The sequence below is a fragment of the Aythya marila genome (assembly GCF_965140915.1).
Source record: "Aythya marila genome assembly, chromosome: 1".
Classification (NCBI taxonomy): domain Eukaryota; kingdom Metazoa; phylum Chordata; class Aves; order Anseriformes; family Anatidae; genus Aythya; species Aythya marila.
This window is the reverse complement of record NC_139042.1, coordinates 197,054,189-197,078,952: the sequence shown is the minus strand read 5'-3', so window position 1 is coordinate 197,078,952 and position 24,764 is coordinate 197,054,189. Positions and strand designations below refer to the sequence as shown.

General features: G+C 34.3%; 1 protein-coding gene across 5 annotated transcripts in view; it reads left to right on the top strand.

The window, feature by feature from the left end:
• Positions 1-24,764, top strand: part of CACNA2D1 (calcium voltage-gated channel auxiliary subunit alpha2delta 1) — a 413,517-nt gene that overhangs the window by 202,622 nt on the left and 186,131 nt on the right. For all 5 annotated transcript variants that reach the window (XM_082781189.1, XM_082781188.1, XM_082781191.1 and 2 more), the window contains exon 5: positions 17,962-18,006. In XM_082781189.1, coding sequence (XP_082637315.1) covers positions 17,962-18,006 — 45 coding nt within the window. The remainder of the gene's footprint in view (positions 1-17,961; positions 18,007-24,764) is intronic.

Genomic DNA, 24,764 nt, shown 5'->3' with positions numbered 1-24,764 from the left:
AAACAAACAAAATAACCAATTTTCTAGTGTTAGTATTGATTCATTCTAGGGAGGCAGTTTATTAAAGATTGCCATTTGAAAGAGAGATGCTCAGAGAAGGTAACAAACAAGTATTTTTTTTATTTCTCTAATATCATTAAAGAAAGGATATAGCTCTCTTATGGTTTGTATCTCTCGTTGTCCTCTTCAGCACAAAGGACATCCATGGGGAATTAAAATGTTTAGATTTGGCTCCAGAACTGGGGTGTAAAACCAGTTCCCACAGGTGCAAACTAGGTGTGGAATCCTTTCCCAGTAATCTGTACTTAATAATTCTCTGAAAGTTTGAACAACGCTAACGATGGGCAAAGTGTCAAAGCTGTCTGTATCTTGACACAATGTTCTGATCCAAAACACTGTGAAATAAATCTTCCGTTGATTTTGATTAATTTTGGATGAGGCCTCACACGTCTAAACCATATGTGACTTGGAAAAAAATATGTGGAATGATTGATTTCAATTGACAGGCAGATGGTAAAGGTCTTAGGGAAGATGATATTTTCTTCTCTGAAGGGCTGTGTGCCACCTTCACTTATGTGACATATAGCTTTGATTTGTGCATAATTTAAATTAAATGTGCCATATCTCACTGAAAGGAATGAAATACCTTTCTTCCATCAGTGATTGTTTGGACTCTGACATCTTACCACTCAGGGGACAGAGCTATGTGTGTGCATTGTGAGGTGAAGAAGGAAATAAGAATGAATCACGTACTGAAACTGTGTGGTATCAGGGTTTGTTCTGATGTTTATCTGATACTTACTGCTCACACCTTTTTGATTTGTAAAAATGCAGGGCAAATTTTGCAGGAACAAGCATTTCAGCAAGTTTTCACCAGTGCTTTCTCAAAATTGGATAGGAAATACAACAGTTTCAGTATTTGAAGAACTGACCTTACATTCCTAGGATTGCTGGAATTAGTAAGAAGACATTCATCTTAATGTTCACTGTGAACAAGCCTGTCCTGATGCCTTTCTGGAGGTTTCTAGGTTTCATCAGATGAGTGCAGACTTTTTTCTACCATTCTATACTGGGAACGGGATCTCACTGTCACCTGGTCTGTCCCCAGCATCATGCCACTAATGTTCAGGTTTGTTTTCACAAGGTCTCACTGGTGCCCTCTGGTTTACTAATTTCTGGAAGACAGTAGTTGGGTATAGAAACAAGGGGAAAAAAAAGGGGGGGGGGGGGAGGGGGGAAGACAAAAACAACCTTTAAGGGTAATGCTTCTCGCTAGCTTGCCTGGAGTTTTCCTTTTATAACTTCCTATAGTCCCTCAGATGATTCTGAGTCTAAAAATCACAGATTCATAGAATAGTTGGGGTTGGAAGGGGCCTTGAAGATCACTCAGTTCCAACCCCCCTGCCATGGGCAGGGACACCTCCCACCAGACAAGGCTGCCCAAAGCCCCATCCAGCCTGGCCTTGGGCACTGCCAGGGATGGGGCATCCATGGCTTCTCTGGGCAACTTATTCCAGTGAACACTTGAAATTCTTCAAGTGAAGAATTTCTTCCTTATATCTAATCTCAATCTACCCTCTTTCAATTTAAAACCGTTACCTCTCGTCCTTCTTTTTATGTGCCTTTTAAAAATTTCTTCCCGTCTTTGAAGTACTGGAAGGCTGCAAAGGTCTCCCTGGAGCCTTCTCTTCTACTGAAAAACCTCTACTTTTTCAGCCATTTCAGCCATTTTACTTTTTCAGCGGTGCTCCAGCCCTCTGATGATCTTTGTGGCTATCCTCAGGGCCTGCTCCATGTCCCTCTTCTGTTGGGGGCCCAAGAGCTGAATGCCAGAGCTGAACGCAGGGCTCCAAGTAGAGTCTGACGAGGGTAGAGCAGAGGGGGACAATCTCTCGCTCTGCTGGCTATGCTGCTTTTGATGCAGCCCAGGATGCAGTTGGCTTTCTGGGCTGCAAGCATGCACAGTGGGCTCATATATAATTTTTCATCCACCAAATTATAGGCTTCTTATAAAATCTGGGTTGTAACAGAACAGTTCTTCTATGCATTTGTTTAAAGAATAAAGGATCTGTCTTTTGGGTTAGCATGATTAATCATTTGAACACTTATGGCTGTTGTCTTTATTTTCATTTTTACCCCACACAATAGGAATCTTAAATCAATTAGGAGCTTGATAAAAAAAGGTGGCAAATAGAAGCTTTACAATCAAAATCAAGATTATATGTAGGCAGAGTTCTTAAACATGTAACTAAAGTAGAGAGTTTCTCTGCTATATCTTTTGGTTATTTATCATCTCTTAATATTGTTATGTTGAATATAGGCATGCATAATTTTGTAATACAAAACTTTGAAAGAATCTCATGTGGGCAGCAGAGTACTTCACTGGTAGGGAACTATCCTAAAAGGCTCTTAGAATAAAGAGATGAAACACCTTCAATCACTGCAGAATCTTTCAAGCACTATATTTTATCTGAAAAATCAAATATGGTAAAAGACATCTAATACGCTTTTTCTTATTTACCAGGCAGCTCATTTAAAAAAAAAAAAAAAAAAAAAAAGCTTCTGAAAAAGGGATGGAGGAAAGGAACTGGAGGAAAGGGGAAAAAAAAGGTGTGATTTCTCATTAAAGCACCGTGTATATGCATTAATGCCATCTTTTTGAACGATTCTTTAATGCACTTTCCAAACAAAAATCTTATTAAAGGCAGGATATGCTATTGTACTCAATTTATTAACACCCTGCAGGTTCTTTAGTTTACAATAGAGAGGTACAATATGTTAAGAAAAGCTTTCTGCAGGCTGCTGTTGTGCTTATTTTCTAAGAGTCTTTGCTGAATATGTAACACAGATGAAGCTAATTAGTTTTATGATTCTACATTTCACCTTCAAATTCAGTTGCTAATTTAAATTTGTGATAAATAATTCTTACAATTGCTTTACTATCCTAGGTGAATCGGTAAAATAATATAATAAGATTTATTTTAGAAGGACTCTGTTTTCTTTGTCTTTAAACTTTTTTTTTTTTAATATCATCTCTTTAAAAATAATGGTATTTTTCTTCTTTATCTATCTTTGCCAGTATTACTGGGCTCTGACTAGTTTCTATTATGTCCTAGGCAAATTCTGTATGTCAGTTCCCCTCATTCCCCACTACATTTGTGTTGTCCTGATCTTTTTTTTCTTTTTCTTTTAATTGCTGAATTTAAGAAATGTGTTAATGTTTTTGGGAAAAGGAGTATGAACTTAATCCTACTAATTTTGAATTACTGATTGGAGGATTTTTTTTTTTGTTTATAACGGAAAAAATGGTATAACAGAACACGCACAAATGGAGCAAGACACTAACATTCAAATATGATTTTCCATGATGGAGGCAGACTTCTAAAATATATAGAAGTTCAGAAAATATTACAAAGTTTAGATTCTTACTTCAGAGACAGAATGCAATTCATAATAGGAAACTCTGGCAATTACTCCTTCTGATTTCCAAATTTATTTAAAGAAAATTATACCCAAAAATACTTCAAAGTGTTTAATGTCAAAAAAAGAATAAAAGCATACAGATATGGGCTTGGGACTGTGCATATTATGTTATATTAGCTTTTCTGAAATTCTGAGATAGGTGGGCTGGATTTTTTTTTCTTGAGCAGAGGTATTTGTGTTTGTCTTCACTCCATTGCCCCCTGTTTTTCAAATGACAAAACCTCAGGAGTTGTGCAGGCTTTGATAACTTATCAAAGTTATACTTATCAATGTTCTTTTGCCACAGGATTCTTTTAAGATACTAGATGAAAATTCAGGCTGTCTTTGTCACAACTCATCTTCAGAAAGAGCAAAATGAGCTAAAGTGGTACTTGGAAGGCTTGGGTATTTAAAAGTTTGTAAAAGCATTTTCTAGACATTATGTACCTAAAGTATAGCAAAAGTTGATGTTCTAAGAACAGTGGCTTATGCAGTATTTGGAAGCAGAAATGTTTTGATGTCTATATTATTTTGCAGTTGGTATAAGTGTTAATTCGATCTTCATTCTGAATTGATTTAAAATACTCTAAGAGCAATAGTCAATCCTATTTTTAAGAGATGTGTTTTGCTCAAGGGTTTGGGAAATCTTATTCTTCTATCCCCTGTGAATAGTGTACTTCTGATTTTTCATAAAATTTAAACAAAAGGTGAAATTCTGACTCTTCTATGTCTTCACAATAATAAGTAGAAGTACAAGTAATGGCAGGTATTTCTGAGGGCTTGCCACAGAGCAGGAGATGCACATAACATGGAGCAGAGAGACTCTTCAAAATGAGCAACATTATTCTACATCATGCAATGAAGCAATAATAAAAATCTGCTTGATTTGACCAGAAATGTGGCCTGTGCTAAGTGTTTGTTTACTTTTCTACAGTTCACTTTTTCTATCAGCTATGAGCAAATCAGGACTGCATAAATACATACACAAACAACTGTAGGTCTTCGTGGAGGGACATTAAGTTTTAGGAAATCTTGACAGCTTTTGGCCAACTCTATAACTGCATGTAATTTATGTCTTCATGGAAAATGCTATCACACTATTTTCATTTTCCCATTTGGTAGTCCCAAACTATACTTGCAATGAACTACTGTGTATTTTAACTGCCTTGAAAATATATAAAGATATGACTATTCTAATTTGGAGCAGATCTTTGCTTTTAAACATGGATGAATAACCCCTAATGAATAATTAATTCAGCTAGGATTCTCTTCTTAGTCCTGTGAGGTTTGCTGCTTCTCTAGAGAGGAACTTCAGTTTTACATTTCTTAAGAGCTACACATGGGAAAAGTGAAACTGAGGAGCCTGGCACTACTGATGTTTTTCAGTGTCTGCATATAATTCTGGTATTTTTTCCTGATAAAACTTTTTATGCTGTGTGAGTGATTATTTTTTTTTCCACTTAAAAAGTGAAATAAAACTTCCAGCCAAAGTTTTCTACCAGTCTGTATGATCTTGTGTAAGCAAGTTTAATTTCACCCAATTTCCTCTTGCTAACAACTTCACTCAGTGCAGTCACTCTACAGTTTCCTAAGAAGGGCAAGTGCAGAGGGAGATGCCGGTCTCTTCTCCCGCATAACAGAGGACAAGACACATGGAATGGCACAAAGCTGTACAGGGAAAGTTCAAACTGGACATTAGGAAAAATTTATTTGTTGTGAGGGCGGTCAAACACTAGAACAGGCTTCCTAGAGAGATGGTTGATGCCCCATCCCTGTCAGTGTTCAAGATGCATTTGGACAATGCCCTTAATTGTATGCTTTAGCTTTTGTTTAGCCCCGAAGTGGTCAGACAGTTGGACTAGATGATCTTTGTAGGTCCCTTCCAGCTGAACTGTTCTGTTCTGTTCTCTTCTGTTTTATTCTACTAATTTAGCTGACTTCTAGACTTCAAATACTATAAACTATGCATTGCTGAAAAAGTAGGCTTGCAATAAGACTGAAATACAGTCTTGCCATACACTTCACTCAGAACATTTTTGTTTTATTTAACTTGTATAGGCTGGCATTTTTCAGCAGGGCTGTGTTACATCAGCAAAGGGTGTTACTTTGTTTTGTTGAGGGATACCAACAGAAGAGCACACAGTCTGGACTAAGACTTTTTGAGTACATCATCTAAACATTTGTTAATTGCAAATGATCATAGAATCACAGAATATTTTGGATTGGAAGGGTCCTTAAAGATCATCCAGTTCCAACTCCCCTGAGAGCATTGTCCAAACGCTTCTTGAACTTCGGCAGGCGTGGTGCTGTGCCCACTGCCCTGGGGAGCCTGTCCCAGTGCCGAGTTGTGCAGATTTAGAACTAGCCATTTCCTTCTCCTCTGAGTTGCTCCTCTGGGCATATTTGGGAAGAGTTAGAAGAAACATGAAGAAATGGAACATTAAATCAGAAGTTGTCAATAAAGATCCAGGGTTGCTACTTCTGCTGTTTGGAGCATATGTGCAGCCTTGGGCTGAAACTGGTTTTAAGGGAGGGAATGTTTCCAAGGAGAGATTGGGGATCTCTCAATCCTACTGACAGCCAGCAGTCTGTTTTTACAATGATTTGGTGCAGGCAAAGTGGGCTTTGAGTACATTTTGCAGCCCTTGCAGTCTGATGAGCTATATAGCTGTCTGCTGTGCCTGTACCTAGCCTGGCTCTGAGGGTATGGCTGCATTTTTATAGAAATGAGTGCACTTAAATAGCAAATATATACAAATAATATACAAATAGACAAATATAGACAATATATACAAATAGACAAATAATACCTGATGTCATTAGATGTCAGTTTCTAAAGTTTTTTATACAGAGGTGGAAGTGAGGGGAACAGGCATGCAGTTAGCAGCTGTGTCAGGGAGCATGGAAAGCTTCTAGCTCATTTAGAAGTCTGTTTCCTTAGTTCTTTGCAGTTTGTTGGCATAAGCATCAAATTAAGGGCAAGTAAAAAACCCTGTTGTGGTCCATGGAAGAAAACAGAGATAACTTTCAATTTCATGTGGTTGTTAAGACACAGAACAAGAACTATAATAGCAAGACATTGATACAGCTCTTAAATCACAGAGTTCTTCTACATGAATTCTAGCATTCCAGTGGAATGTATCCAATAATTAGGAAGAGAAGTAATTATGTTTTGTGATGTAGTCCTTTTTCTTGTAGTGATTAACTAGAAAAGTCTTCATCATTTTATGTTAAGTAGCAAAATGAATGACATTTTACAGCTTCTGGGTTGTCTCATGCTACTAAACTGCTTCTGAAATAAGGTGTACTCATGGATCTTTGCTTTATTGCAGTGATTCAGTGCAAGACATGCACAAAATAGATGTCAAAGCTGCATAATTAAATTATGATTCCTTCTGTTCTTTATTAATTAGGTGAGCATGGGATATTTCTTAAGCCTGGTAACTGCTGTCCACAGTTGTTTTCCTTTAAGACATCAGAGATCTAGCAAAATCATTTAAAGTAGAATCTTAATGAAGAGGGTAAGATTTGTCTTGGTAAAAGCACCATTAATATAGTTAGAAGTCCATATGGTAGTCACATTCGTTATGTCTGAGAACCAAAGCAGTCTGAAAAGATGACATGAAATGCTTTCAACTTTATTACCTTTTGTAAAGGTACTTTCTGCACTTAGAAGGAAATGGAGAAATTTGGTTCTTTTTTTCTTTAATCTTCATGCAAGCTGTATAAGATAAGTTATTGATGTGATTTAGATACTATATATCTTCTATTTGTATATTTTACATCTCTGTGGCTTTTTGTGGACAGACTTTAGGCTATTGAATTAACCAGGTAAAGAATTCAGGCAGGCAGGGAATGAAATCAAATTCTTTTAAAAATTTTATTTAAGAGAGATCATTACCTTCACAGGTCAGTGTCAGGTATATATGATGTGGTCCACAATTTGGATTAGACTTTCATAATTCAGATAAAAACTCCTGTGTTACACAGTATTGTAATACTAAGCCAAATATACTGTGTGTTTATTTTCCCAGCAGAAATGCAACATTATAGTTTCTTTGTAGTTTAGTTTTTACGTATGTAAAAAAAAGAGGAAAGAAAGGGATGCAAAAACCCCTCAGCCACTGCTATTTATGCAAGTATCCAAAATATGAGCTTTTTTTTTTTTTTTTTTTTTTTTTTTTCCTACTGCAATGAGATTCTTAAAAGAGATTAATGTTATGTGTGGTTTTGCTTGGAATTTAATAATTTAATCCTAATGACTTTGTGTAATACATTCCTTGCCATATACTATTTCTTTATGATAAGATAAAAAGAGAAGCTATTAAACTCATTTCAAAATCTCATGTCTTCAAGTTTGCCCAGTGCATGGTTTAAAAAACATATATGTATGTATATAAAATAGTAATACATAATACATACGCACACATATATATGTATAGATAAAATACATAATATGTAAATATTATATACTATATATATAAGTATATAATACGTATAGATAAAATATATCATTTCCTCTAAGGTTCTTTTGCAGATTTGCTGGCATTGGAGAGCTGGCTTATTGTCTGTATTTTCTGTACTTTCTGTATTTTAGAGCAAGAAATGTAAATAGTGTAGCCTAGTTCATTCCTTTGTAGCACATACTTAAGTATGAATTCAGAACACCAATGCCAATGTCCTGCAAAGCTGATGTCCAAAAAAATTGTTTAAGTAGGCTCCTGTACTGTACTGGTCCCAGTATTTACAATCTAGATAAAATCTACAATCAGTTTTGACAATTTCTACTTTTTTTTTTATTAGTATGTTCTTTCATCAACTAAAGAAAGTAATGGTGAATAAATTAAAATAAACATACTTTGCTGTTTTAATTAAACAGATTGGATAGTGTGATACAGAGGTTAATTAGCTGCTAACAAATTCATTTCATTTTCCCACCTGGAAATCTTCTTTGTAATCAATTGCATTTTGCATTATAAAAAGAAGTCATTCTCAGTTGTTTATGCTTTTGGGGAAGTTACTATGATGAGAAAATTAGAAGTTTCCTGAACATTTTGGAAGAATATATTTACCAAAAACTAAAATATATTTGAAAGATTTTTGTCTCATACAATCATGTCTAGCCATCCTGCTTTTGACTTACAGGAATGGAGTGAAAAATGCAAGATAGTTATTTGTATGTCTTTATTATATACGTAACCAGTTCTTTTAAACAAAGTAGCTGCTGAACTTTGTTATGTACACATGCATGTACATAAAATTCTATTTCTTTTGTCATTCTTTGGGGAAATAGTAAGGATATTGAGGAAGGTTTGACTGGTAGAAGGAGAGGGAGAAAGTGATATTCTAAATTGTTAACTTTTGTTACTCGTCTACCAGGGTAGTTCAAAGGGATATTATGAATCTTTCTTCCCAAAGAGGAGTGGATTTTTTGAAGGTTGAGAGTACAGTAGCATTATTCATAACTTCCCATTAATATATAATGAAAAATATGTTCGTACTGAACCTGTTCTAGAGGGTGTTCTATTAACTTCAGTGAATTTAAGTTCAGATTGAAGTAAAATGTTTGAAAAAGTCCTTGGACATGGACTGAAGAGAATTGTGTGAAAAAGTTGATTGTAGTTGCCATGCTGCCTCAATATCCTACTTTTCTTCCAAAAAAATATATAAATAAATAAATATCTGGAACAACTATTCTAAAAATTCAGTGAAGAGGATTTAAGCCATGTCAACACTGTTTTCAATTGGTTGCATGATTAGAAAATAACATAATAAATTCTTAAAATAATGTTGATGATAAAAGAGCAAGAGCCTCTTGCCCTGCTCTACTGGTTAATATGATTGACATCAGGGAATCCTGCCACTGCTTCTTTGAAGAACTGAAGCTTTATTAATGTCTGTCACCTTATTTTTGTCACATAGAGCTGTTTTACTGAATACTTCCTTTTGGAGGTGGAAATAACTATCCATTCCAAGGATTTTTAATATTTTTTTCTTAAAATCTTACCTTGGATGTGGCCTTCCTGACTGGTAGCTTGGCTATTGAGTACACATATGATGAAAGTAAGCAAATAATGCTTTTGTTCCTACAATTAATTGTTGCTTTTTACTTAACTAAAAACCAACACGAACAGATCGTTGCTAGGAAAACAACTGACTTTCCCAGTACTAAGCCTCTTGCTCTGTTTCACCTCTCCCATTAAAGTCTATGAGGGAAATTCAATTTTCAGAATACAGGTAAATTTCCTCACTTTGATCTGCTGAAAATGCATAAATAAACAAATAGAAATAAATACCTATGAAACTTGGAAGTGTCCTGCTGCCAAGTGATGCCCATGCTATTCTCCCCAATATTTTATAGACTTGTGGTGCTTACTAAACTTACTGTTCTCTGAAGAAGTAAGTAAAACAGTTCTTTATGGAAATGTTTACTTCATTGTCTAAGCTATGTAAGTGTAATTAAGCTACAGCTCTTTTCAGTAGCCTGCTGCTGTCAGTATCTGCTGCGTAAGGGTTTCAGTTCAATATGAAAATGAGCAGTAACAGCAGGTACGAGGTTGCATAGACAGCTGGGGACAGGAAATTTGGTAGTTTTAGGTAGAAGTAAATCTATATTATCATGTCCAGTATTTATTGGAAGGAGAAAAGTACTCTGTAAAAATTGTTTTCTTAAGAAAGGGAAAGTCTACAATTTGAATTAGTGGTGGAAATCTTGAAGATACTGCCACTATGTATCATCTACAGAGTTAGTTTTTCCATTTTGTGGATACATAAAAGTTCTCACTCACCAAATCTGGCACCAAAAGAAGGTGATTAATAGAAAAGTAAGATATATTTGAATTTCTTTTTAAATATAGGAAGAAAAAAAAGTCTTTTGTTGTAGGAGTGTTGTAACAACTCTGAAAGGATATAACTGTAAAATTATGTGGTTTTGGCATTTTCCCCCATATACAATCCATGTGATGTGCTGAATTGGAACTGTACAGTGGTTAATGTTTGGAAATATGTTTGCATAATAATGCTCATGGCTTTGCTGTATATGAAAATCTCCTTGAAGAGGTGTTTTCAGTTTGACTAACTAAAGCAACAGCCATTCTGTGAGATAATCTCTGTGAGATAATGTCTGAGGGTAGTAGCAATATGGTTTTATGTCATTGAATATTCAGTCATTAAATATTCATGAAGTATTTGTCCTTTGATGTTTCAAAATGAAAAAACAAGCCACTGGTTGATATGCTTGGCCAGTTTAGTCCACTAGTTGCGTTAAAAAATATGAAAATCGCCAAAGTTAGAAACAATTAATTCATAAAGATAAACCTATCCTTACTAATGTTATACTGCCAGTTACCTTCATGTCCAGCAGACCTGTTTTCTGATTGCAGGCCATTGAGTTCTAGGATGACATTATGCAGAAATTATTCATTTAGTGTGTTGCCTTATCAGACCCTGTATAGAGTCTGTATAGAGTCTGATCTGTATAGAGTCTGATTCAGGTGCTTGTTTTTCCAACATTTTCTCATCGATATAAGGGTGGTATTCCATTTAACCTGACACATTCAACCAATTTTGTCTTTTAATTCTAAAGCCAAATTGAAGTTAGTATTTAAAACAAATTCTTAATGTTTTCAGAATGTATCATCCCGACAGCTTGAGCAGTCCAATGACAGTTATATAAAAATTGTTATGGTGAAAAATATCTAAAGATTGAGGAGTTTTGTTTAACATGGAAAAGTTTTTGTTATTCTTTACTGGCAGAGTTTATGTAATAAATTATACAGATATGAAGACAGGAGTAGTCATTTTAGTGCATTTTATGCTGCTTTTTGAGGTTTTGCACACAACTTGATATGCATGACTATGAATATATGAGTCTGTGTGCAAACATGCTGTATATAAACCAACTTCTTACTCAGCTTTACTTATTATAACTTGTACAAGACAAATTACATCAAGCATGTTTAAAATCAACATACAATTGGATACTGTCACAGTGAAAAAAGGAACACAGGATAACAGCTGCAAAGACATTAGGAGGAAATTCTTCACTGTGAGGGTGGTGAGGCCCTAGAACAGGCTGCCCAAAGAAGCTGTGGGCACCCCCGTCACTGGAGGTGTTCAAGGGCAGGCTGGGTAATACATATGCAGGGTACTTGCTCTAGGAATTGGCTCAGTACCGAAGGAGAGCTGGTTCCACCTCAGTGCTTGGCTTTCCCTGTGTGTCAGACATCAGCTTGGCAATGTTTCCATATGGTCTCTATTACTGGTTGCTCTACAGACAGGCATTGTCACGGGCTGCCAGTCAAATTGGTCTGTTATTGTAGTTCACGAGCATTTCTTGTGTTCTCGTGTCATCCACTGATGCATAGCCTGTACTAAGGCTCGTTACTGCCCTTGTCTGTGCTGCCACGTGTGTCATGGCTCACCACACGCAGCCCATTTGCCTTGTGCTGTTGGCTGTGTCTCTCACTGTACTCGGTTACTCAGTTCTTGATCTGGGCAAGGCATGCTCCTGTGACCTGTAAGTATCAAAAACTGTAATAACATAAAATATGATCTATTTGTAACAAGTATTTACTGGTAGAAGTATGTTAATATTTTCACAGCCGTATGGCAGTAAAAATATAATGATTTGGCAAAATAACATCTCTCAACTACAGTCCAATATCTGCAGGAAAACTATTCAAATATATTTTGCATTTCTTAAATACATTCCGTCTTACTGTATTCACAAAATATTCTGATTTGGTTTTATCTTCACTGTATAAGTACAGTTTCATCTTCACAGTGTAAGTTTTTGAAGTTTAGTTGAACCATTTACATTAAATGTATTTCACAAAATGTATTGGTAATTATTGTGAGAAAACAAATATTGGCTTTGTGATATGGTATCTTCTAATTCACTAAGAATTCAGAGCTGAAAATAATGCAATATTATTGCATTATTATGCAAAAAATAATGTAATTTTTCTAAATAAGAAAGAATTTTAGTCCACAAGCCTTATAACTATACAGTTCACATGGCCAGGAGAAGGGAAGAGAAGGTGAGAATTGAGATGGAGTCCATTCCTTTTGCTTACCTGATTCAATATATTTGATAGGAGATGGGAAAGTTTGATTTAAATATATTCCAGAGGAAAAGGAAATCAAACTGAGGTCTTGCATATTATCAGTATGATGCAATAAAAATGAAAAATCCAGCATCCAGCTTCTACTTCCCAATGGAACCTAGAGGGAACCAGTGGAACCTAAATGAGGAACCTAAAACCATGAAAGCAATTGGTGCTCTTGCATTTTCTGTGGAGCACAATCACCAGACTTGGAAAATAGCTTTCACTACACCATTGTGATTCAATTGTCTCAAGTTGCAGGGGTGAGAGGGTTCAGTTTATGGTTTCTGTTATTGGTAGGGCACCTCTGCAAACTTTGCAGAGGTGCAAAGCCTGTGGTTCTTCAAAGGTCTGTACGGAAACAGAATAGTAAAGCATCTAGAGAATAGTAAGGGTGAAAACTCAGGTACTTCCAGAATTTTAGATTCTTCCAAGGTTAGACATCAATTAATTTATTCATGATCACAGCATTTAAATGAGGTGCCTAAGCTCTGTTCACTGTCCACCCTATAATGTTTGGGTCTCACCTTGGATTAAAGTCCTTCAGAATTGGTGTCAAGGACTTGTAAGTGCATTTTTTTTGTACTGTATATTACATTATATATTTTATTTATAATCTGTGTTTGTAGATCACTTTTACCTGATAATTTATCCCTTTATGTTAAGGTTGTATGTTTTAATCACACTCAATCTAGCATACAGATTATTAATAAATACCTCAATTGTTCTGATGCATCCTTGGATGGACAGAATGTGTCCATCTCATGTAGACTGTCTATAAATTGGAAGGTTCCCAGACTGGTAATCTCAGTGAAGGAAAAAAGCAAATAAATGCTGAATTAATTGATCTTCTCATCTTTAAAAATAAGGAGTATTCTATGACAAAGAGCATGCAGCACCTTTAATCCTTCGTTTTGTTATCTCCTGTAATCTTCACCTTCATTTCCTTATTCCAATTATTAGTCCCAGTAGAATCTTGAGAAAAGCCATTTACACAAATCCAGATGGAAAAGGCTTATCATAAATTACAGTGCAGACCTGGAAGTTTTTAATTATTGTGTGGAATTTAATATTGTGAGAAACTTGTTCTTAAATCAAATGACATTTCTGGGAAAAATGTCTAACCCAAGTGAGTCATTTGCCAAAATTATGAGTGGTAGGGAGAAATATTACATAGGAGAACTGGGACATTGTTGAGCTGTTTTACGTTTGTCAAATCTTTATTAAAAAGTAGTTTGATTTTTTTTTAAGATCTTGTTTATAAGTCCTGTTTTAAATACAATTTCCAACCCATTTCTTACAACCAATTTTCAGACACAGTAGTTGTTAATAATTTGCTATTTTGCTGGATTTCATGCTCACTGTTAAGACGGGAGGTAAGTTGATATTCTTGTTCATAGAAACAGAAGGAAAAAAAAAGTTATTAGCTGGTAACTTCTTTGTTTTTCATGTGCCTTTTTATCTTATGTAAAATTATGAAGCTGTAATTAGAAGTTGTAGTAGTCACCATTCTTTCTTTTTTCCCCCGTTTGTAGGGTTTTATTCTGTAACATTACTCCATTTGGAAACAAAAGTACTTTTTTTATTTGTGGTAGTCTACATGAGCTTTCTTTTCTGAAGAGTCTAATTGTGCTTAAGCTGCATGTCAGACTATATAAGGGATTAAACTAAAACTAGATAGATTATTTGTTGAGGATTTATTAGACTGGTTTTAAATCTTAATTATCCTAAAGGTATTAGAGTGAGCTTTATTGTTTTTACACAGCTTTATGCAAGGGGATACAAGAAAGTGTTAAAGCAAATGGATTTTACCAGCACTTAAGGAAATATTTTTTAACATTGGCATTTATACTAATTTCATCCTCCAAGTGTTCAGCTGATCAGTGTGCCTATAGAAGAGAAAATACAACAGTATTATTGGTATTTTTATTGCTGCATACTCAACATTAAGACTCCTATTTCTTTCCCTGGTGTTCTGTGTCTTTTCAAAGTATTTGAGACTAAATTGTAATTTTAAAATGTACTCCAAATTTGTATGTGTAATTTTCAGCACATAAGTTAAAAATAAATAGTCAAAAGTGAAAAGACTGCACATCATTCTCCTTGAAGGAGAAAGACTAATGAAGCTGCAACCAAATAAACAATCTTTAGAAATAGTTGGGCTTAGTGCTGAGCTGTAACTAACTGACTGCATGCAGATGCTAGCATCTGCTTTTGCATTGTTCATTTACAAAGCTGTGTCCACCTCTAAGCAGTACTTGTATTTATGCATCCAAAACAAGCCTATACATTGCATAACATCAATCTGAAGGAAATCAGAAATATGTTTGATACATGGTTTGATTTTTCTTGCTTTTTATGTCTTACCTGCAGAACAGAAAAATCCTTGTAGGTATCACTATACTAGCAGGTTAACTGCAATACCAAGGTGTTTTTATACACTGTCTGGTTTGGGTTGCTTTAGCACATTCTGTATTAAATACCTAGAGATTATGGGGAAAATGTTGTTTTAAAACAATTAAAATGATTGAATTCATCCTTAGTTTTGTATTTTTAAATGTGCACTGATAATTTTGCAATACTATATATTTACAATATAATCTAAGTTACTCTTCTAAAAGTTCTTCCAAAGTCATTCTTCCAAAAACTGAGCTTCAGGACTGTATTGCTAAATTTCTTCTTTCATGAACAGAAGCAATAGTGAGTATTTACACCTTTCTCGCAGCATTAGGAAATATGACATAAAGGGGAAAACAACAGCAACAACAAAACTAACCTAGGATATTTACATTCTGTTGTAGGCTTGTTGAAAAAGTGTGCAGTATTACCTGATGGCAGAATGGTGCCGAAGTGTTTAATAACAGGAAAATTCAAATTATATGTGTCAAGGAATTAATAAATAACTAAACTACTTCTTTGAGAACCAGCAACAGAGCAATTTGTTCTTGCCATCCTTAAGTGGTTAAGTTATGAAAACTTGTCCACTAACGGTATAATTGATCCATGAATCTAATTTGTGAACTGTACGGCACTCAGGGTGTTGTAGTGCTGTGTGTTTTGTTTTCTGTAGTAAAAGCAGTGAGATATGACCAATGACAGTTTAAGTTTATGCATTGTGTATGTAATATCTTCTTGCAGGACAATGAACTACAAGATGTGTAGTGTAACAAAGTATCTAATCATAATAGGGGGTATTTTAATTAACTTGTAAATATATCATGCATCTGAAGCACAAATTTTTAATAGATATTTTAAAATTTTTGTTTAGTCCAATTGAAGTAGATAGCAATGCCATGCCACCTTAAATCAAAGTAAACACATAAAAATATAAAAGACGGAATATAACTGTGACAGTAGAGAATTGCTTTATCTAAGTAGGTAAACATGATTGTTCACAATGTTAAAAATCCTATGCATTAAGTGATTCTATGAGAATGTGTACTGTGAACATGAGAAATGGGAATGGAGTGGGGAAGTAAATTGCTGTCTTCATTGTAAGTACATGAGAGAACCTAATAGAATTGTGCTTATAGGAAAATGTTCCTTTTTAAAGTGCAAGCACTAATATATATAATACCCAGATAAATATGTCTGTAATACTTTTTATTGAATAATACTTTCGTGAACAAAATTTTATAGGGAAATACTTGCAGAACGGCTATAATGACATAAGGAGGCATGGTGAGAGGAATATGCATTTTTCTTTGCCTTCTGAATTGAAACACTGAAAGATCTTTATTATTATTATTATTTTTAATTTAACAGATCGTTGTGTGATCAAAACACACTGCTCAGGATTGGTTCTTCAGCAGTTTAATTTTTATTTATTTATTTATTTTGTGAAATTAATCATACAGATTTTTGAACAGATACTAGTATTATAGAGTTGTTGTTGTTTTATACAACCATGTATAAAGTAAAGAGGATTCCAAGGAAATTGAATCTTCTGCCTCTTTCAACTTACCTGAAGGCTTGCACAAGCTTTTCATGACAATCAAGTAACAAGTGGTGATGATTACAGGTCATGACAAACAGTGGAAAGAATTTCATCCTATGTCTGTAACACATTATAACTTCTGGCTTAGTTACCCAGATACTGATACGAAACCCATTGTCTTATAGAGAATAGGAAAGAGGATAAGTTTATTTTAACAGCATTCACCTGGTATTGGCATTTAGCTCATCTGTGATATATTTCATGTTTGCATGTCAAAAACGTCACAAAGGAGAATGAACGATGTCATTAGTTATGAAGTGAGAAGAAAAATCATTTATAAAGGTGAAATGCATTAAATTGCGTGCCACAAAACTTTTTAGTGCAAGTAATAATTATCCTGGGCTTGCCCACTTGAAAAATGATTACTGAAATCATGTTTCCTGTTGGTATTTATACAAGAAAATGGAAATTTGTGGTGAACTTTTTGATTACATACAAACAGTCTGAAAGTATTGCTTATAACCAACAGAACTGAAAATATAAATTAAGGCTATTTTCAGAGATTACCATCCATTGCCTATTTTAAACAAGCTGCTTGGCATGAAGGAAGGTAGATGCTGCTGCTTTATTTACAATTAATGGGTCTTAAAAAAAATAAAAATTACACATATATCTTTCATAAAAAAATGAACATGACAATTGCTTTCATTCAAAAAAGTATAACAAAAACTATAGGGCATACTATAGCACTTATATTTATTGGAAAACTATTACAGTGAACATAAATCTTTAAGGTTTTTAAATGGTTTAGAAATATTTCAAGGGAAAACAAAAACATAGGAAATACCAGAATTTTTGAACTTCAGTATATATGCTGAATAGATTTGCTGCTTTACTTGATAATAATCTTACTGATTTGGTAATAAATTTGTTTGAATTATATGGTACTGTGTTTTCTATGTTCTATTGTACACTACAGACTCCTCTGTGATATGTTTTCCCAAAATTTTATTGTGCTTTGGGGGGTGAACAAAACAATAAAAAGGTGTGCAACAAATACTTAACCCACTCAGATTCAACACCCATGTGTTGAATCTGTTGCCTGCTAGATTTTTTTTTGTGCGTAAACCACCTAATTGTATAGTGAAATCTTTATATGTCTGTAAATGAAACAGTTGACAGTAGTCTTTTATAAGCTCTGGACTTTTCCAACACCATGTGTACTTTTCTAGCTGTTTGTATGACTCATGTAACTTCTAAGGGAAGAAATATCAAATGAATGAAGTTAAACATATGAATGGTAAATGCAAAGTCTGATTCTGTCATGTTTCAAAGAGAATCCATAAAGAATTGCAAGTTTAGCTTAAAGTATAGTTTAGTGCAAAATATTTCTAGTGAATTTAATGCACTTCTTTCTAAACTAATAGATTTACTTTTCCTTTTCTTCTTTTACAGAATAATGATATAATCTATTACAATGCAAAAGATGATCAGAATGATGTAAGTAGTATGTTTCTTTTTTTCACTGCCTATAATCTCAGAAAATTAAGGGATTTAAAAGATTAATAAAACATGAAAATCAACATATAGATATATTGCAGCAGTAAGAAACCAAGAAACTTAAAAGCGTCTTTAAAATTTCCTTGAGAGACAAATAATATTTTATGTTTCAGTTATAAAGGTCTCACTTCCATCATACAGTATTCTGAGAATTGGAAGAAAAAAAAGGTTCTGACAGCAGAATCATTCACCTTTTGAAATGTAATATAATCCTAATTATAGGAAGATAGAATCAAAATGATAAATGTAAATAATTTACTTTACTCTAAGGGAACCATTTTCTGACCCTCTATTCCAAATTCATATTATCTTGTTCTGTATTCTCTATAAGAATTATTCTTCATGTGAGATGAAAGCAGATGTAAAATGCTAATGAATAACAAATTTCATGCATTTTGTGATCACTCATATGAGTGAACTAAGATCGGGAACAATTGAAAATCCAGTCTCAAGTTTTAGAGAAAATGTATGCTATTTCAATGTCTACTAAAACTCTTACTTTAAGTGGTTTGAAGTTTTCTATCTGGCTTTAACTATTAAAAACCTTGATGTCTTCCTGGGAGAAGGCAAATCATCTTCACCTTCACTTGAGATAATACAACTGCTCATCTTCATCATAGATTTAATGTATAAAACCATAGAAAAGATGTTGTAAATGTATTAAGCAGAAGTGCCAGCATGCTTCATTTGCACTTTTTAATCAAGTATTCTTTAGAGATTGATGGCATCGCTATTGTAATTGATGCTTCTGCTGTAAGGCAATTAAAGAAGGTGCATATATCATGTCAAGAAAAACTATTTGATATGCTTACACAGAATTATGAGTACTGGAATTCAGATACCACAAACAAATCAATTGTCCCAGGTTTTTAAATGTGCATGCTTTAAGTAAAATTCGATAAAACGAGCCTTAATCTGAAAGATTTAAAAGATGTTTCTTATGATTGAATTCACTGGGATTTGAGGTGCAAATCACTTCTGAAATAGGATTTAATTTACAAAGCTTAAATATTAGCTTTTGAGTGTAAATGTACTGTATAGTATAACAATGGTGTGTTATGGTATGAAGTAAAAGAGCCTGCTATGTCTGCTGTGATGCAAATGGTATTGGGAAAAGTCTTGAGGAGACTGCTTCTACGATATGAATTCAAATTTGTTAGGCAAAGCAGGAAAGGGAACACTCCTCTAGATTTTACTCATTTCCATTGGCTTTGTTCCAGACCTTTTATTTCCCCAGAGAAACACAATTTTATTCCACCTGAAGGCTTGTTTATATTTCTGTGTGTTTTGTTTTATTATTTTATTTTATTTTATTTTATTTTATTTTATTTTATTTTATTTTATTTTATTTTATTTTATTTTATTTTTATTTTTATTTTTTTTTTTTTTTTAATTCTTGGAATGAAGATCATAATACTTGTTATTGTTGAGTTAAAAATAGTTCCTTGTTAGTCAAGGCCAACCTGTCAATAAACAAGTAGTACTGTACCATTTAAGCTTTATTGGCTTTCTGATCAGATGTTTTTTGGCTGCACTGAAAACATGTTGTGACTTAGGTAGATACTATTAAAAGGCTTCTAATGGTATCTAATTACAAGTTCTAATTACTCCATGAAAATGAGGCGCGTATATAATAACTAATAACTTGTTGGTTCAGCGTTTCTGTTGAGCGCCAGACTTATTAATTCCAGAAAAAACATACTGTAATTCTTTTTCTTGCTGTTTAATAAACATTTTTTAATGATGCTAAAAGTTATCCTCCTTAAGCTGCAATATAGATGGCAATTCTTAAAAAAAAAAATCTTATCTATGTTATAGAAAAAGAACATTTCACACATGTGGATCTCTTTAAAAGGCCCAATAAATATTTCAGTAAACATTACCATGCACCTCCTAAACAATCTTTAAAGTAAAGTAAAGTTGAGGCTGACCATGTAATTGAAGAATAGGAAAATCCAAGAACAGTTTTTATTTTAGTTGTTTGTTTTTTTTTTTTTTTTTTGTTTTGTTTTTTTTTTTTTGTATTTTAGTTTGTATTTTAGTTGTGGCATTTCCTTGCAAGTAGAGTGAAGGTTTGCTTACTGATGATTTGCATCTCATTAAGGTGGTAATAACCACCTAAGTACTTTCTGATATAACACTTTGAGAGTTAAATTAGGTGTATTTGTATCTGGGCTATTGCTGTGATGAATAATATAATTTCAAAGGAGAAGCAATACGAATGAGATGGTCACTAATCTATTACTGAGTTTTTGCTTAGAAAACAGGCTGCATCCGAGTCTAACCTGTATGTTAACATTCTTCCCTGTTCTTGACTGAACAACAACTTGGCTTCTATTTTCAGGTCCTTTTCTTCAAACTTCTTATCTTCCATGACTTTAAAATAAAATTGTGTGATTACACAACACTGCTTTCATAGCTTTTGTTGGTTTGTCAAAAACATCTTCTACAGAGAAAAATGCAAGTACATCGGAAGGCAGAAAAAAACTTTTAAAACTTAGTTTCACAGAAAGAGAGGATTATGCTCACAGGGATAAGTGATTGAACTTAAACCTTGATTTTAGTTTCGCTCCTGCGTTAGAGCTGACTTGGACCACTTTTTTATTTCTTTTTTTTTCTTTTTCGTGGAAACCTTTAGTGTCTCTTTTCACTTTTTTGGTCCTCATTCCTAAAGAGGAACTTGTCTTTAATGGGTGAAACACATTTACTCTGGTTTACTTTAATTGATTAATCTTACTACAGTAGGATTCTGTTGGATTTTGTATAATCCGATAGGTCTGGTTTCAAAGACATGTTACTTTCTTTCTGCATGATTTTTAAGGCTTTACATATATTTCCACACTATTTTTTGGTTAATAGCATTAACGACAATTTCTTGTTTCGTATGCAACAAGATTTAATATCAGTGCACTTGCTATGTGCCTGCAGTCCCTTAAAAAAGTTCTCAGTTTTATTGATACATTTGCCATAGATTTTTCTGTGGACATTGGAGTTCTATTTCTAGTTTCTTCAGAATCCAGCAAGTTTTATTGAAAATTGGTGCCAATTCTTGTAAAACCCTTCCAGTCCCCCATATAAAAAAAGAGCTAGATCAACAGCTCTGAACATTCAGTTCCCTATCGTTCTGATGACAAGAAAATAAAATATCCCACTAATATAGCTTAAAATGGATAGGCTGTTGGGCACTTGTGAGTAAGGAAGATATTCATAAAGACTGATTTCATCCTAGAAAACCAATCTCTTTAGGCTGTAGTCAACAGAACTGGTATACAGCACATAAAATGATGCCTTTGCTCTAGATTGCCCTTTAGAGTAGCCCACCTCCATCAGCCAAATAAAGAGAGGGGAGGGGAAGATTAGTCCTCCTGTAGCTAATGGTAAACCCACAGCAGGGTCTCTAACAGCTTCCATCTGGGCTAAACTGTCAACAGGATGATTAAGTAGCACTGTGTTGGAGCTCTGAGGGTACTAACAAGCCCTACTAGCCCTGAAAGTCTATACATATATTACCTTATGTATACTTTCTCTTAAATAGTACCAGATCTTTTAATTATGGAAACTTTTTAATGAATGTTTCTGAAATGGGTGAGGCAACGTAGGTGGCACGTTTTTTTAGAGACAGAGATTTTACTGGAGTCTCCTCTGAAATACTGGCTAGTAAAACCGCTGCTGCCATCCATTTTTTAGTATCTAATAAATTCATACTTTCTGTTCTTTTATGCTGTGAGCCTTTATTTAATCACAAGACATGATAGTATCTTTTTCTGTAAGAAAAAGTAGAAATAACTAGTAGCAACAATTTATTTATTAGGATTATATATCTAAGCTTAAGCTAGTCACTGTGTTTACCTTTATTTGGTTTATTTTGAGTTACGCGTCCACCACCTAAAGGTCAGCTGAATCGCTTCTAGACGTGTGTTTCTCTCTTTTGACCAGGTTACTGTAATGGAGCCTTTTAAATCTTAACTCTTTGATGCTGAAGAAATTCATCTTGCAGGTCGTGCCTTCTAGCCTTCATTTGTCTCCTTTAAAATCATAGCTTTACCAGAAGAACAATCCTCTAACTTGAATTGTTAACGTTCTTCAGTGCATTTTGCTTCCTTTCTTCTTGTTTATGAACCACGTTCAGAAGATCCTCTCTCTCATTTTTCACCTGAAGTTGAGATGAGCCTTTTTGAACCTAATGACTGCATTTGCTTGGACTTTAAAGAAAAATAAGCATGTGAAGACCAATCATTTTTGGCCTTTGGATTTCTCAGACTCTCAGATAAAACAATCAATTTGTAATCTCTTAGTACATCAATCAGTAATATACCTTTGTGCTCTTTATCATACAGCAGCAATTAGATTCTACTTGCTCATTTCCCCCACAGTGCTGTAATATGTGAGCACTTCATGATAATTAATGGGTTTTATCCTCACAACAAGGTAAGAGGTATTATATTCCCATTTTTCATATCACATTGGAAAATAAAGGCAAAAATTGTAATTTAATATAGGCCTCTCAGGTTTTCACTCACTGTCCTATTCCCCAGAACCCTTTCAGTTTGATATATTGCAGTCTGTGTCATGCACTTTAATTTGCAGGTGTCAACTACTTGTGTCATCCAACTCTGTACAAGTGATGCGGTGCATGTATTGGACAACTGAGTCCAATCCACATTAGAATGCCCTTCTCCGTAAATTTTAATATTGCTTTGCCTGTTCCTCCTATTTTCCCTTCTTGTCCTTTGTGCTCCACCCTAGTTATATTTATCTTTACTTCACTGTCTACTCCTCTCCTCTTTTTCATACTGGTCACTATTTTATTATGAGTGATTTTGTATTTTCTTTGTAGAACCTATCTAAATCGAATTTGCCTGTTTTCATTTGTTCACCTAGCCACTATGCATTGAAATGCTCAGTTGCTTAATTTTCATCCTTCCTTGATGAAAGATCTTCTCTTTGCATCTTGTTCCTTTTCTACCTTGTTAGTGAATTTTCTTGTCATATTTTTATAAACGCCTTCCTGTACAAGAAAAAACAACCTAAGGAAAAGCAGATTTTTTTTTCTTTCTTCCTTCCTTCCTTCCTTCCCTCCCCCCCCGCCCACCCCTCCCCCAGTGATTTAACTGAAAGAACTAAGTATTACAAATATACAAACAAATGTTTCTTTAACATTAAAGCAGTCATGCCTCATTGGATGTTTACTGCACCTAGGTCTTACTCATTAGGCTTTAACTGAGAGCTGACAGATGTATCTCCTGGCAAGAGCTGTGTCCCTACTTAGCACCATTGATTTATTAGAGATTTCTTTAGTACAGTCCTATGTTAGATTGCAGTTATGATTAACAGCAGTATTCCTTGTGCATTGATCATGTATTAGTAAGCAGTAGCACTTTTTATTTTTATGTTATAGAATTAACACAAAAGCCCTGGAATTACAGTTCTCTTTGGAGCATAAGTACATGCACAAAATGTGAATTAAATCTGTAATTAAGGCCAATGTGTGGGTTCTGGAGTAAACAGGAGCGTGTCTATGGCTGTTTTAAATATGAAAAACATTTTTTTTTTGCTACTTTATGTAATGCAGGGAAAAATCCTTTAAAAATGGTATGCTGACTTTGCCTTATGGTTTAGACAGCATTTGTACACTAGTGACACCTTATTTTTGAATAACGTTTGAAACATTAGCTCTCCTTGAGATTACAACTGCAGCATAAACACAGCTATCAAGTCCTTCCAAATAGTAATGATGGGGAAAAAAAAAAAAAAAAAAAAAAAAAAGATATATCCACATCAACTACTGTAAAACTAGGAAAGGATGATTATGTTTGAATGAACGATCTCCAAAAATTTCTGGTGCATTTCACATACCGCAGTTTTGGCCATACATGTATAAAGTGGAATGCATCACACCGAAAACATAGAAAGTGATTGCAATAATCTTTTTTCTTCTTCTTTCTAAGTATCTTTTTAGAAAACCCTAATCATTATTGGGAAATGCAGTTCAGCTGTAACTTGTTCTCCTTCCATCCAACAAATATCTACATTTTAAAATGGAGAGCTGAGACATGAAAACAAAAAGCTATAAGGATTCTTCACTCTACTAGCTCAAGAAAGTACACATCTTATAAGTCCCCAAGCATTTATTTATTTATTTATTTATTTTATTTATTTGCTTATTTTATTAAGTGTATTTATAATCAAAGACAATATTGGGCAGAAGTAAGCAGAAAATAGAATTGTTGTCTAGAGACACAATTTACCTTGATCTGCCTCTTCAGTGGAAGAGGCACTGGTCATTTAGAGGCATGTCAATGTTTTTGGAAATTTATTGACTCTTTCCTTATACCCTTGTACAAATATTTTTCTTTTCTTCTGATTTATGGCATCCAGTAATGCAAAACTAACTCTGATTTGCACTTATGATTAATTTATTAAAAAGGAATCAGATAGTGAGACTGCCAGGTTTACTTGAAACCAACTCTGAACCTATTCTGGATTCGCTACCCGGTGATTTGTAGTTGTCTGGTATTAATGAGCAGGAGTAAATTTAAATTTGGACTGATTTAGATTAGATATGGTAAAGTGCAGCATGGTTGTTCACTACTCAGGTACCTGGTGTGGTGAGTTGACCCTGGTTAACAACCAAATGCCCACAGAGAACCCGTCTTTTGCTCACTTTTGCTATGGGTTGAGGAGGAAATGGAAGGTGA